The sequence below is a fragment of the Geospiza fortis genome, unplaced genomic scaffold (genome assembly GCF_000277835.1).
Source record: "Geospiza fortis unplaced genomic scaffold, GeoFor_1.0 scaffold41, whole genome shotgun sequence".
NCBI classification, from domain to species: domain Eukaryota; kingdom Metazoa; phylum Chordata; class Aves; order Passeriformes; family Thraupidae; genus Geospiza; species Geospiza fortis.
In genome coordinates this window covers 15,377,576-15,392,729 of record NW_005054299.1, presented here as the reverse complement: position 1 = coordinate 15,392,729, position 15,154 = coordinate 15,377,576, and the positions used below count along the sequence as shown (strand labels likewise).

General features: G+C 36.4%; 1 protein-coding gene across 2 annotated transcripts in view; it reads right to left on the bottom strand.

Annotated features, from left to right (window-relative positions):
* CNST (consortin, connexin sorting protein) overlaps nucleotides 1-15,154 on the bottom strand; it is a 47,703-nt gene that overhangs the window by 14,339 nt on the left and 18,210 nt on the right. For both annotated transcript variants that reach the window (XM_005416236.3, XM_031060511.1), the window contains 6 exons: nucleotides 14,282-14,487; nucleotides 11,353-11,383; nucleotides 8,172-8,258; nucleotides 7,600-7,714; nucleotides 5,116-5,137; nucleotides 4,847-4,943 (listed from right to left, as the gene is read on the bottom strand). In XM_005416236.3, the coding sequence (XP_005416293.1) occupies nucleotides 4,847-4,943; nucleotides 5,116-5,137; nucleotides 7,600-7,714; nucleotides 8,172-8,258; nucleotides 11,353-11,383; nucleotides 14,282-14,487 (558 nt within the window). The remainder of the gene's footprint in view (nucleotides 1-4,846; nucleotides 4,944-5,115; nucleotides 5,138-7,599; nucleotides 7,715-8,171; nucleotides 8,259-11,352; nucleotides 11,384-14,281; nucleotides 14,488-15,154) is intronic.

The following is a 15,154-nucleotide window of genomic DNA, read 5'->3' as shown; positions in this document are numbered from 1 at the left end:
GAAAGAGTATACTGTGATTTGATAACATTGTAACCTAATGCTTCAAAACGCTCTCCCATAAAGGGCAGGTATTTTATGCTCCAGTCAGGATAACTTTTGTTAGTAGTCTCTGACTCCTGGTTCAGGGAAAAAAAAAAAAGTATTTGCACACATTCTTGCAGGTGAAGCACATGATTCAGTGTCCTTCTGAAAAAAGCTACTCCCAATATGTAAGTGAGTATCTTTCTGAGCAGTCACTTTTCCTCTAATGGATATTTTACATGAGTCATCTCATGGAGGCCTGGAGTTCAGACAAATGCACTTAATTACAGAAAACTGTACCTTGATGCCAGGGTATCTATCACCTAGAGAGATGTCTGCATTTCCTTTAAAGAAGCTGCAATTATACGAATTTAATAAATTTTAAATGTGCAGATCAATAGCTCCTTTGGTTAACACTAAACTAAATAGAAATTACATTTCCCATAAATGGACAGCATAAAAAGATGCTGCTTTTTGGATCACTAAGCTGGCACACGAAAAATGCAATTTGATGCAACTTATTTCTGTATTGTTATTTACAATACATATGAAAATTATTTTTTCTTATCTGAAATTTCAGAGACACACAAAGAGTTCTACATAGCTTGTGAATTCACCTACTGCTGGCATGATCTGCTGATGAAGGAGTAGATACTTAGCCCAAATTACCTATGAAATTATTAGGTATTAATCGCTACAAGGAAGCCAAAACTGTTTTTAGGCTTAGAAAGAAAGGGGCTGTTAAGAATTAAAATACCAAAGTAAGCCAGCTAGGACAGAAACTGCCTTTTATTCCATACTTTAATAGAAACTATGTTAAGACTATGTTATAGTAGAACTACTGTTGCAGTAACAGCAATACCCTCAATCAACAAATTAATAACTTTAGAAAACACTTATTTGCATTTTTTCATCATAGTGAAGAGCAGAAAGGTCTTATGAACAGATTAATAAAGATATCAAACAAAGCCCTTCTTAACTGAGTTCTCCATGCCAATTTTATTCTTCCTCACCTGTTAAAACCTCTCTTAAAATGTGAGCAATTTCCTGAACGTGTTACACAAAATAGTCACATTCATTAAAAGAAATGTTTGCATTAATTCATTGTACTGAACAATTTTATTAAATTGCAAACTCTACCCCTTTTAATGGATAATGAAATGCAAGCCAGCACAGAAAAGACAGACTTGAAAAAGAGAATATCCAAGCAAATAAAAATGTGGAAAAAACATCAGAATGACATTAACAGAAAGAAAGGGTACAAGGAACCTAACTTCTGTAAAACACTGAAAGAATAGGTGTGAGACAGGGACTTTTTAAAAATTAGACACAGATGAGTAGATAGCTCAAGGGATTTGTAATGGGATACTGAGCCCTTCACATACAGGTCATGAGTTCAAACACAGCCTGAATTATTGGTACAAGATTTTGTTACCATCTGTCAATTTTTCCTAGTGGATACATCCACATTACAATAGGCATCTTTGTTGGCAGCCCCAACTGCAACAGAGATTAAATGGAATTGGAAATTAAATCAGATTCTTTGCTGTGAAAGGTGTCCCTTGAGCTCAGGGCACTGTTCCTAAGGAAGTAATAAATAATCCTAGCACTGTTATCTAACCACAGATGTACAAGAACTGGGATGCAATGATCATTCACATCAAGTTTTCAGCAGTGTTCAATATTTACAACTACTTCAGGTAACCCATGCCCACTATAGACTGAGGGCAAGTGAATACAAACACTTGAAGACTTAATTAGAAAAGATGCCTTTGCCTACACTAAGTTAACTGAAGACATACCCACCAGGGGCATTAATTTTTGCCTGACTGACAGAGGTACAACAAAGTGTCTACAGAAAATTTTTTAGCAACAAAAGCACCTACAGTAATTTAAAAAATGGCTTCTTTTCCCCCTGACAGAATTGCATTAGAATTGACACTTGGTTTGCTCATCACAGGAACCTGTAGGCACCACTTTGTCCTGTTAACCCAGGACAGCCTAGCAGACAGAGTACTGATCTACAGTAATCTACCAATGGAGAATTAATTTCTCCATCTTTGTCCTTCTTCCCAAATAAAAACAAATCCCATAGAACCTAAAAGAAAACAGGGTATAAAGACTTTTTCTCCATCCTGCACATGAGTCTAAACTATATGTACACACTGCAAACTTATGCTAAGGGTTTTGTTAAATTCAGTATTTCATCAGGAAGGTTTTCATGAAACACATTAATTTATCTTTGGTTAACACTAAAGGCTATTAAGTTTCTGCTTTCAGTCAGAAGCTGAAGAAATTCATGGGAAAAGGATGTATCAAATCACATCTTTTAATATACACACACAGTATTAAGGGCCAAATTCTCTCTGTTGGTAGATTCAGAGTGAAAATCTGCCAGACAGTAAAATGTAATAGAACAGACCATTCACAACCCTTGCTCAGAAGGGTAGAAATCTAATTAGGTACTGCCCCAGGAATCCTAACTGGATGACTTCTCATAAAGCTGTTTGTCAGTTGCTGTAGCCCCAGGAGAGAGGAACTGTGAATTCTTAGGATCAACTGCCTACAGAGACTCAAACTATGTTCCCATATACCTTAGCAGATCAGTGGAGTAATTTTTGCTTCAGATTACCAAGCAAGTTTGATTTTACTTCAAAGATGCTACTATAGTGCAATGCAACAATCTCTACAATGTAATATAGATATTTCTATATGCATTTCATATATTCTTATTGATAATTGCTACATAAATTCTTATTATATATGGATCCATATGAAGGTTAGTTCTCAAAACACATGAGTTTCCTTTTCCTGTCTTACTGTAAGCCAGACTTCTACTACAAGCATCTAAATGAGTTAAGTAGTTCTTCCTGTGGTTTGGTGGATAAATGTATAAGAAAAGTAAAACTTTACATGTTTACTTCTCATTTTTTATTTCATTTTCCTTTTTTTTGGTAGAGGAAAAAACACCTAAAAAGCAGAAGTCAAGCACTCTAAGTTTTCGGTGAGAAGGCCCCATGCATTTGGGCTAATGCTGAAAAAGTTAAGTATTAGGAACTGTATGTTTATTCTAATAAAGTATTCTGCTGAGGTTCAGGCAAAATCAAGGACCAGTCCCAAGTGGTCATATTGCTTCTAGTCCTGAGCTAGATCACTCAGGCACAGCTTGTTACCTGGACGATATTTCAGACTATGAATCGCCTTTGTCAAATTTCTGTACTGGTTCACACTGCTGCCTTCCCTACCCAAATCCTTCTGAGTACAACCAAACCCATTCATCCCCATGCTACTGATGCACTGACACTGAAGGGCAGCAGCAGCCAATGACCACATGCTGCCTCAGCAGCTGCTCACACTCGCCAGGGAGAGAATTCATTGCTTCCTCAAGAAAGCACTAATCTTGTGGAAAGCATCTTTTGCAAATCTCAACCATTTAAACTCGAGATAGGGTGGAAATATTCCTATCTTTGTGTTGGAAGTACTTAGTACTGCTGAAAATTTCTCAGTAGAACTGCTTTTTATTGGATGACATAGCTTTATCAATTCCTTTCACCTTACGTCAAGATGCTGTACTAGAGTATTTCAACATTGAAACAAAATGCTCCTGAATTCAGAATGTTCAAATGTTCAGAAATTCTGCTCTCCAGAAAGCTTTTGTTCCCACTTGGAATAAAATCAGAGGAAAAATTGTAATTGACTATTTTTTTTCATGGGAATTTTCAACCATCCAAAAATAAAAAGCACCTGTATTCTTTTGATCTGCCTTCTGAGCTGTAGAACATGTTTGTTTCATGTTTCTAATGTTTTACGTTTAGTTGGGCTACAAGAATAGAAATGGAGAAAAGGCAGTATAGGGGTCATGATAAAAGAGCATGGAGGTAAGGAGGATCCACACATGTAGGGAACTGTGACTCTGTATTTTCATTAATTTCTGATTCTCCTGAACATCCTGGCTGATACACACTTGTAGGATAGTTTAGGTCGAAAGGGACATCCTAGGATCACTTAGGCCAGTTCTCATCTTCTGAAGAATTCTAGCTGGTTTTGAGGGAAGGTACTTAGCTTAAGCCAATTTTGGATACTGGAATGTGGCAAAATAGCAGAAACTTTTTGCTCAGAGAGAGGAGAGATAAAGCACAGCCTGGTTGTCTACCAATATTCTTTCCCACTCTGTCTCCATTTTAACAATTCATTAAATTGTAAATGTTTCATAAGAACCCAAAGATTCTAACAAATTACTCAAACAAAAAGGCCCCTGCCCCAAGGCAGAAAAAGGAAAATGAGGCTGAAAATGACATTAAAGTATGTACTGATAACAATTAACAGAATGTTTTTCTCTTCAATACTCCCCCAAAGGCCTCATCATTTTCTGTGTTGCTTCAGAAAAATGCATCTCCAAATCAGTACACTGCATGTAACTTACAATAGTTACTAATATTGTTAACTACACTCCATTGCCACACCTCAGAATGTCTGTCATCAGGTTGACTACCAAGTATATATTTGTATACATACAAATTATGCATCTTCTCTCTAGTTTCATACAATTTTGTAGCTTACACAAGCTAATAGAAATGCATGCACATTTAAGACTTTTTTTTGATGGAGGCTAGAATTACTTTACAATTATGAATATCAATGACCAATTAAAATTGCATTGTTTATCCATTGTGCTGAGAAAAAAAAAATCATCCATTTGTGCCTCTGTTGAGATCCAACAAATGCTGTACCTTCAAATGAAATAGCATTTTTATTTATAGGAATATACCATTACAGTGTAATATTTAAAACAAATGTATGCAGATGTACATACATACACACATACCTGATTTAAAAGCAGTAGCTTCTCTTTCCTTTAAAGTTCTGGACTCCATTAACTGAGGTAAACAACTGCTTTCCCATGTATTTTCTGCAGCTACTAGCTGTAAAATATGATAGTATTACCTGTTATTTTTGGAATTAAACAGGAATGCTGTGGCTTTTTGAGACATTCAAACTTCAAAAAGCATCTAAACTTGAAAGATTTTATCTAATATTTAATATATATTTATTACCAATTTTTGACAAAGCAGAATTCAATAAACAGCTGCTTACCTTATTTTTGGATGCCTGTGGCCTGCAGCAATAAAGAAAAAAAAATAAATTAAATAACCTAGTAGCAACACTGTTCATGATAAATGTAAGTGAAGTCTTAGAAACCTTTGCTCTGCTCTAAAATTAGCACAGAACTTTTCTTCTATTCAAAGTGTCAGCCTGCTAGCATACTTTCAATCACAGATCTGTACTTGCATGAATATCATCAGAAGACCAATTAGCCCTAACATTGTTCCAGCTAACTGAGCAAGCAGTCAGAAGAAAATTTACTGCAACATATCAAGAAATGTACATTCCTGTAAAAGGTTATGCTCAGAAGAAACTCTACCAACTTTAAATCATGTAAGAACTTGATACCTACTACTATTTAAAACAGGGATCACTATAAAAGAGATGGAGGAATGAAATGCCCTCCCCAAAAACCTATTTCCCTCTCCACAGACTGGGACATCTTCTGGGTTGTGTAAGGTACAGCAGCTCCCACTGACTCCATTCAGATTCACAGGTGAATCAACGCTGCTCACAGTCAGTGTGGACTTTGCCAGCTGGATACAGATTCATGCACAATGTGATTTATCACACACAATCTGTCTTGCAGTCTTTCATACAGCAAAGAAGACAAAATGTGGAGCATTTTGTTTAAAGCTACTGAAAAAAAATTGGAGAGAGACGGGAAGAGTACTGATGTTCCTATTCTGTAACAAAAACTTCAAAAAGTTACATTGCCTTTTAATTTTTACCATTTAAAATTCAAATAAAGGACACTCAAAACTATCTTTAAAGAGCAAACATGTCCAGTATGTAGCTGTAAAACTTGAGTATGAGAAAAATTTACATTACTTTCAATTAAAAAAGCAGAATGCTCACATTTTCCAAGACCTGCATGCTATTCATTAAAAAAGTGTAATTTCAATTAAAAAGTAAAATGAGTTTAAAGCTTAGGAAAAAACCCCTATATGAAAAAATAAAAGCAAATAGGCTTTTGCCTTGAGAGTTTGAAAGAGTAATAGTATTACATCCAGAGCACTGATCATGGCATATGAACACAAGCCTTAATTTTTATCAAACTGCAGGGTTTCTCAGAACAGGGAATGATATTTCAAAACTGAAATGAAAGAGAAAGCAGAGTTATTCTCAACGAGGTGACAACCCAGGTGACAACAGGGAGGTGCTGCTTGTTGCAGCACATAAATCCCAGCAGACCTGAGTCTCAGCCCCTCTGTGGGCTCCCAGGTCGTGTGCAGGTGATGCGGGCTGGGGCAGCCGCAGGCGCTCGGTGCAACCTCCAGCAGCAGCAGCACTGTGGCTGCAAACCTGCAGCTCCAGTGCCACCCTGCCCCTCTTCCTGTGGGGATGCAGGAGTGCCTTCCCAGGGCCTCCCTCCCAAAGGCATTCAGAGTACACCTGAAAAATCTCTGCATGGATTCTGGCAATCAGCTGGGGTGTTTTCAAACTTTGGTACCATCACCCAGAAGAAAAAAAATTGATAGCCAAATCAATACTCTTTATGAGCAACAGGAGCAGTTTGCTATATCCAGAGCTTTTGTTATATCCAGATTGACTAAGCCAATGCAAAAGTACTAGAGAAAGTTCTCTCTCCCCATCTGATTGAGAGCATCTTGCCTGTCACAGCCTTTGAATGTAGTTGGTTTCCTTACTGCTGTTGGCTGATCATTTTTCAGTGGCAGCTTGTATGATTTTTTCCATCTGTGCATTAAAATCAATGTCTGGACAGTAGGACATTCATCCATGAAGGAACAGATCTCCTCCTCCTACCTGACGGGTACAATCCCATATGTGTTACTACCCAGAAAAGCACCCTGGGCACAAGTTTCTTGTACTGTGATACACTGATTCAGGAGGATGATGGATCAGGCAAAGAATTACCAACTGAGATTTCACTGTTCAGAACACTGTCATGCTAGGAAAGTACAGAATCACTGTTTCATGTAAATGCAACCGATATGAAATTGATAGAAGGTAACAAGAACTACTTTAAGCATTAAGGAATTGTCCTAAAACATGGAAACTTGGGAATAAAATCCTATAGGGTAGGTATGGGTGCTGAAGTGTGAGATGCTAGACACGTGCATTTTGAAACAATGATTAAACCAATAAGTATTAAGCAGGAATACCATCATTAGTTCTACAGTCTTTCACTTCCTAAATTAACATTATTCAGTTTTTTCCTTTGATTGAAATAATAAAACTCAAAACTACAGTTCTGGAAAACTGATGATTTGCTAAAACGAGTTCAGACTTAGTCTTCATGCATTCCTCAAACAATATTAAAAAAATGTGGAAACTGATGGCAAAAATATTTTAGTTATATATCAGAAGGAACCACCACTTTATAATCAAATTCAAGTCAGTGATGCAACTTTTATTTTGACGCTGATTATTTCAGAACACCCATAATGGCAAGGAGACAACACTTGCATTAACATACTCATTTGAGGAGTAATAATACTTTCTTATACTTACTGTTGATGTGAAGAGCAAACTCTAGTAAGCTTCTCCAGTTCTTGGCCACTCAGCTCTTTATCTGAATTCCTCAGTGCTGTAACTGGACTGGGAACTGCTGTCTTCCATTTTCTTTCTACATTAAATCAAAATCATTTTTACTCAAGATACTATAAAAGTAGCTTAACATAACACAAATAGGTGAAACTAATTAATGGAGGAATATTGACAACTTTTCTGTGGATGTTCTATAGTCTCGTTTCAGACTATGTAGAACACCATCCTATCCTTTCAGAAGACACTTTATTTTCATCACATCACATCACACTCACCAATCCTAACCCAAAAATGAGCTTGAAACAACTGTGGATCAAAATCTTGATTAACAAACTAAAGAATTACAAACTATTTCCACATCTATAATTAAATGTGGGCAAAACATTCCAAAGCAGGAATAGTCTTCTTGTAACAAGCTCAGAGAAATTCTGATATAAATGCTGCTTTTGCTATGTAACTTTTTATCCTGGAAATGTATTATTTAGAAACAGAAACTCAAGTCCTTCTTCTGCCATATTAGTTTAGCTGGTACTCACCCCACTGTTCCTGTATGGAAGAAAGATTTGCAAGCAGCTGCTCATGATAAAGTCGTTCAAGCTGAATGAACTTAATGGCCTTCTCATCTGAATGGGAGGTTAAAGGCAAATGCACACATATGTGGACATGGTGTGACTTACTTATAACTGGCATCATGTTTGAAAGGGAAGTAATTACACACTTGAAATTCGAAATAAGTGAATCAAAATGAATAATGGCTAGCATCCTGATTTCTGTGCAAGAAAAAATAGTAGACATGAAAAGAGCAAGCAGAAGTAAAATAAATTGAGAAACATTCAAAAATTAAAATCCTATTTCTCGGGTCCGGCTGTCTGGTCTCTGTCCCGAGATGAGTTGGGTGGTCCTGGAACGGACGCAGGCTATGAATAAAGAGTTCGATCTTTGGATTGTTTATTATTTCTTATCTATAAAATTTTCTCCCTGCCGAGCAGAGGTCTGTTCAGCAAGGCAGCCACAACACTCTCCGACCGCCCCCGAGGTAGCATTGTCTCTTATACTACAAACTACGCACATCATATTTACCTTTATTTTCCAATACCTATCACCTATGTTAGACAGTGCATTTCTACTCTAAACCAATCCCCAAGTGCCAACATCACAGCAGAAGACGGAGAACAAGAAGAAGAAAGAAGAAGGATGAGACACGCCCTGTTTCCTCCATCTTGTCCCCATTACCCTTATACCAAAAATATTAAAACTTATATTTTCACCCTGTGTGCACCCTGTAAATACACCCTTTAAACCCGTGTGACCTTCCAACTCTCATACCAAGCTGGCAATTCATTTGCAGGATCAAAGTCCAGCCACCAAGTGTTCCGGGCATCATGCCAAGATCTCCCAACCCCCCGATGGGGTCTCGGCTCTCAACGTGCTCTCGGGAGGCTCCGCACATCCGAAGGGAGTTCCCACACTATTCTTTTCAGCAGCTACCTCTTCCCATGTGCCTGAAGCACAACAGAAGATTTTTCTTGAAAAGAAATGACTGAAGCGTTATTATGCTGATAACTTTACCAAAAAATGAAATCTCTGGGAAACGACAACCAAAACATCTCACAAGAAATAAAAATACATGCCAATAACCATGACTAACTGAAAAGATGACTCCTTTCTCTGACGAGCTGGAGACAGTATTAAAACTTCAACTTTTGAAAAATACCTACCCCCCTTTTCAACCATTATACAACACTGTTGGACTGCTGAGTTTACCTTTTATTTTCCTGAAGATTCTGCTCACTATTCTTCCATATGAAGAGCTCTTTCCCCATGCTTAGGGTTATCAATATATTCACAAAAGTATAATGAAGTCACATATTTTACAACAGCCAGGATAATGCTAGCTCCACTAAGCCTGAGTTGTTAGTTGTGGGGCTTGAGGCTGTTTTACCAGCTATTTGAAATGTAATTCTACAATACAATAAGGACAGAAGTGAATGAGGTTCTTAGCAATACAGAAAACCCACTTTCCATTATTCATGCTAATTAAAACACTGGAGTAATTATTACAAAAACACAACCAGTAGTTGCTATTCTGGTTAGCCTCATGCAATAGCATGGCTTATGAACAACAATATTAATGGAAAGAATATTCCCTGTCTTCAGGAAATCTGTTATTAGAAACAGAATTACAGATCACAGAGAGAGCCTTAGAGGATCACAGCAACAAACCCTGAATTATTTTTAATATGAGATTCCACACTGGATGAATTAAAATGTCTGTCATGGATAATTAATACAGTGCAACATGATCAAGTAAGTTCTTTATTAACCTCAGGAAACTGATGGCTGGAGGTACAGCAGAGATATCCTTCATAAATATGTATTATATAGTGGTGTTGAATTCCACACATCAGGTGCACATTGCATTAAAAAATATTTCCTTTGATCAGCTTTAAATAGAATGCCTTTCAATTAAAGCAACTCCAATGAAAGAGGAACTGTTTCTACCATGCCATTTATATTTTAAATTTACTGTATCCCCCGCTGCATCATAATTTACTACAGAATTTTTCCATGCCTTTAATTTGTGCTGTGCAATTGACATTTTATGATGGACACTTTTGAATTAGGAGAACCAAAACAAAAATACAGTCCTCTAAAACTGTGATGGATATTTTATTTTATATGTTGCTTTTATAACATTGCAACTGTTAGCTCTCTCATTTTATCTACAGGCTAACATAATTTGTCTAGGTTTTGTATGCCTTCTTACTTAGCCTGCTAAACAATTGCCTATTGCTGAATTTTGTTTGTACAAATCACATAATGAAGAAATAATCTGTATGCACAAATTCTATAATTTATGATGCATCTTAGTGAATCACATATACCTTAAGGGCTTACTACTGCATCTTCTTTTTATAATCTGATCACTTTCTCTTTGAAGCAAAGAGGAAATCCCAGTCCACCTTTTCTAAAATTCCAACTTAACTCTGAGGTTTAATATTATTATTCTTTCATACAATTACTGAAATATATCAGAATGATTATCAGCAGTTCAACTATTACAATTTTTTTACCAAACTTACTTGCATTATCTAGGAACAAATCAAAATAAACTGGACTATTAAACTGTTCCCAGAAGCAATTACCCATATTTTCCTACAACAATTTTTCAAACTACCTTGATATGATTTTGACTGATTAGCATTTGTCAAACACCATTTTGCTATGCTTTGCAGGTTGCTTATCTCAGCTCCAGGTGCTTGGTATTTTTATTCCAATCTAGACATCTTTACTGCATATTCTAATCAACTGTTGTGACAATTTTATCATTACTGTAAGTACCCTATTTGATATAATACATACCCTACCTCTAAAATGGACATTTTCCCAGTTACTAATATTTAAAATAGAAGTTATCTTATAAAAACAAAAGTCCTTTGAAAATGTTTTCTTATTCCATGCTTATGTCCAGCTACTAATGATTGCATCAGTACAGCTGTTGGAAGTGAATCTATCCCTTAACTCACACTCCAGTTGTTTGATTAAGGAGGATTTGCTACCATAACGTGTAATCACTCATGGGTGAATTATGGTTGTCCACTTCTTTCTAACCCTGACCCACAAGATGCGAGTTAACAACAAAGCATTGGACTTTTATGTTTTATCATACCACATTATATTAATACCGCGCAACAATTTCTGCAAGTAAAAGGATACATTCTTCCTCTTGAAAATAGGTCTCAGCTATCTGCAAAAGTAAAAAAAAAAAATCTGTAATTCTCATGACAGTGGCAAGGATGTAATATAAACTTTTTATCATAAATTTAAACATCTAGTTTGCAGGCTGTTATTTAGTTTGGGTAATATATGAATGTTCTGACAAAATACATGTATTCCTACCCTAGGAAAAAGGCTTTAAAAGAGTATCAAAGACCACAGAAATATTAAGTCCTCTCACATAAAACAGATTTGATTTTGTGTAATTTACAGAATTCCACAAAACCAAAAAACATTAGTAGGGTTTTATGTTCCTACAACTATAAAAATTATTTCAGAAACATTTTTACTTATCTTAATAGAAAGCTTTAAAATGACCTACAATAAAAGTACTATTTTTACTGATACCAGTTCAAAAGTTTGAATTCTGTGCCTGACCAATGTTTCCTCATGTTTGATCAAATTAAGATCATCGCTGTGCTCTCCTGAGCATTACATTGCAATGGTTTAAAACACAAATAGAGGTTTCCTGACCGATGAGAAAAGAACAGTCTTTTGTCCTCCTGTAAACAAAAAATATTTGATAATTGCAACAATAACTTATTTGTGCATGTTACAAAACTGTGCAGGCTTTCCTAAAAAGCTGAGGAATACTGACATCTTTGTCTGTAAATGTGATGAAATACAAAAAATATAAACCTCAGAAGTATTCCACAGAGCTCTACACTACCAGTGACCTTTATAAGCGGCAATTAATCACTCCTTGGGGACAGAAAATTTGGGCAGCCTTCCTATGTGCCATGCATGGTGAGGCAAGGGCAGAGCTTGCAAAATGTGTCCAGGACTGCAGGTATGCTGGTACCAGAACATTCAGGTTGAGGCACCTCATAGATGATTCCCCAATGACTTCTGTGGGAGCACTCAAAAATTCAGTCTCAAGATCTTTGGGATTGATTTAAGTAGTCATGATGTGGAGGGCTTAAATAAGCACTTTTGTAGAAGTCTGAAGATGATTGCTCAAAAAAGACAGCAACTTGATAGAGGAGTCTAGGTTACAAATTGTATTTCCTGGCTCTCAGCCTTACTGCTAACCACTAGACCATTCTGAGTCCAGTATCTTCAAAAGAGAATGGGTGAGTGACTTTTAATGTTCTTTATCTGCATATTTTGTCTGCTGTCCACAATAGCTTCCTAAGAATTTCTGGAGCTGTCAAAGCTCTACCCATGTTTTATATAAAAATACCTCTTAGATTCTGAAACAAGTCCTAAACAAATCAAATTAATCCCATTCAAGACAGGAAAAAAAATTACATCCTATTTTAATCAGAAGTTGACTCTCATAACAACCCCTATTATCCAATAGTCTTTAAATATTCAACACAAACACCATGGACTGTTAATACTCCAGAACATCTGACACAGCTCTTAATTTTACACTAAATTTTGTCATACAGAACAGAAAAATAATGTTGTAGATGAGTATTTGATAGACTTGGTTTAATGTTACGGCCAGGCTGTATTAGAAATCTGAAAAAAAAAAGTCTAAAGATGACAGGTTAATTCACTAGAAAGGGAAAAATTTCTCAACAGACTCACTTTACAGGAATGTTAAACTTAAAATCCTCCCCCCTCCCATCCTCTATTAAAAAAACAGGTTAGGAGCCTTGTAAGCTCCTTCAGCTTTCTTTCAAACAATCCATTCAAAATGCTTGAGAATTTTTAGGAAAAAAGAGATAGTGTTTGAATACATATTTCAATCTGAATATGCAGATTGTGTTCTCAGTTCTGTCACAGATCCTGCATGACTTTCAAAAGGTTCTTGCCCTTAGGGTTTGTCTTCCTCATCTAAAAAGCAACAGATTTCACCTCCATCATGAGCAATTGATTCCCCTCATGTTTGTAAAGCATTTTAAGTTTTTGCCCTATCTTGTTTTCCAAAAATGACCTTTGTACTGACTCATGAAAAAACATCAAATTCGATGAGGCTAAAAGCAAATTGTCAACCCTAAAGCTAAGCTTCCCATAAGTTAAAGAACAGTATCAAATATCTTTGCTCAAGTATGGATGAGGAAAAATAATTTAAAATCCTATGTCAAATGTAGATTATCTATAATGTGCAATCCTAAAGGTTTTTTTTTTGTATCGAAGAAGATGAACGCAGGAATGTCATTGCAGTTTAGAAATTCAAAATGTCTTCCAAAATAAAGACAATGCAGCTAAGTCAAACCAGACAGGTATAATATGGTCCATATTAGACATCATTGCCAAGCAAAAGGTCTTCTAGTCTTCTGTTAGTCTGACACAACTAAACAACAACTGCACATTAATGCTGCATCAAGTTCTATCCACATATTTGTTCTGCATCATAACCTCCAGAAAAAAAAACCAACACACTGGCCAGTTAGTAAGAAAGATTGCTTTTCAAACCACAGTTTTCCCTTTGGTCTTGCAGGTGTGGCAACTGTGCTAATATAAAGGTATACAGGAAGAAAATCTTGAATCTTAATATTCATGCACAAAATTTATGCTAGAAATATATCTGCAGACGTAAAAACCATTCCAGACTTAAATTTTTGTTTAGGTAGCTGCTGTTCTGTAATTATTCCAGTGTCTTACAAACTTTATTCAAGGTAGATTAAAGAGTGTTTTTGCTAAATCTTCCTGCCAAATGAATTTCACCATTTGGGAAGTTAGAAACCCATCCTTAAGAGTTTCCTTTAACTACAGATTATTAATAAGGCAATTTATTATTTAAGAAATATTAGAAGATCATAGAAGAGATATTTGCCTTGACCATCTGTTATGCATCAAAGTATCCTGTCTAGATATGAGTATCGGTATAAATTGCATTTACACATATTTTCCTAATGAACAAAGGTCTCAAATAAAAATAAAATTTGGTGCAGCACCCCAAAATCATAGAAAGTACCTGATGGAGACACAGGGGCAGTATCTTTGAATCCATCTGCTCAACCTCTTCACGGAGCAAAGAGAAAAGAGACTGCAATGTTTGCTTTTGGTCTTTTGGATGAAAGCTTTCCTTTGTTTCAACAGCACTTTCAGCCTGCACAAAATCTGTATCTGTATTAAGAGCATTTTCCTCCTGGATTGTTGAGGCTCCCACTGTAGAAATGCCTTAAAAAAGGACAAGTACTTAGGTTAGGATTCAAAAAAACATACATTGAGTTGCTTTTTTAGGAAATTTCACTATGAGTGTTATGAATAAAAACCTAGTAAGTTAAACAACATTGCTGCTTAACTAAATGCTGGCCTTGGCAAAATCAGTTGTGACAGGTCTGTCTCACTGTCAGCTCACCTACTCCACACAACACAGTAACACACATCAGATACATTTGTACACTTCTAAATGGGCCCTTGCTTTCACTTATGGGTAAAAAAAAAAATCAGGACACATAGAAAGTGTTATACAGAGTTCTTAATAAGAGACCAGGATGACCTAGAAGTTCTTAGAATGCAGTTTTGCTCAAAAAGGACAAATAGCAGATAGGTGAGGGCAACATGACTGAGGTTTTCAGTTTGTCTCTTTGCTCCTGCCAAGGATCTCAGACAGGGAGATCTCCTGGGGATGGACAGACAGAAGGGAGGAAGGACAATCCTATGGGTTCCTGTTTTTTAGATGGTAACACAGTGGCTTCTCACAGTGACTGCGGGATCTTAAAGGATAGAAAGAAGCAGATGATGCCAGTGTGGGATTCTGTTGTAGGAGAGAGGTGTCTAAGGGGACTTTCCTACTGAGTGAAAAGGAAGATTCCTCTACACAGCTGGATAGTTTGTTTGAGTG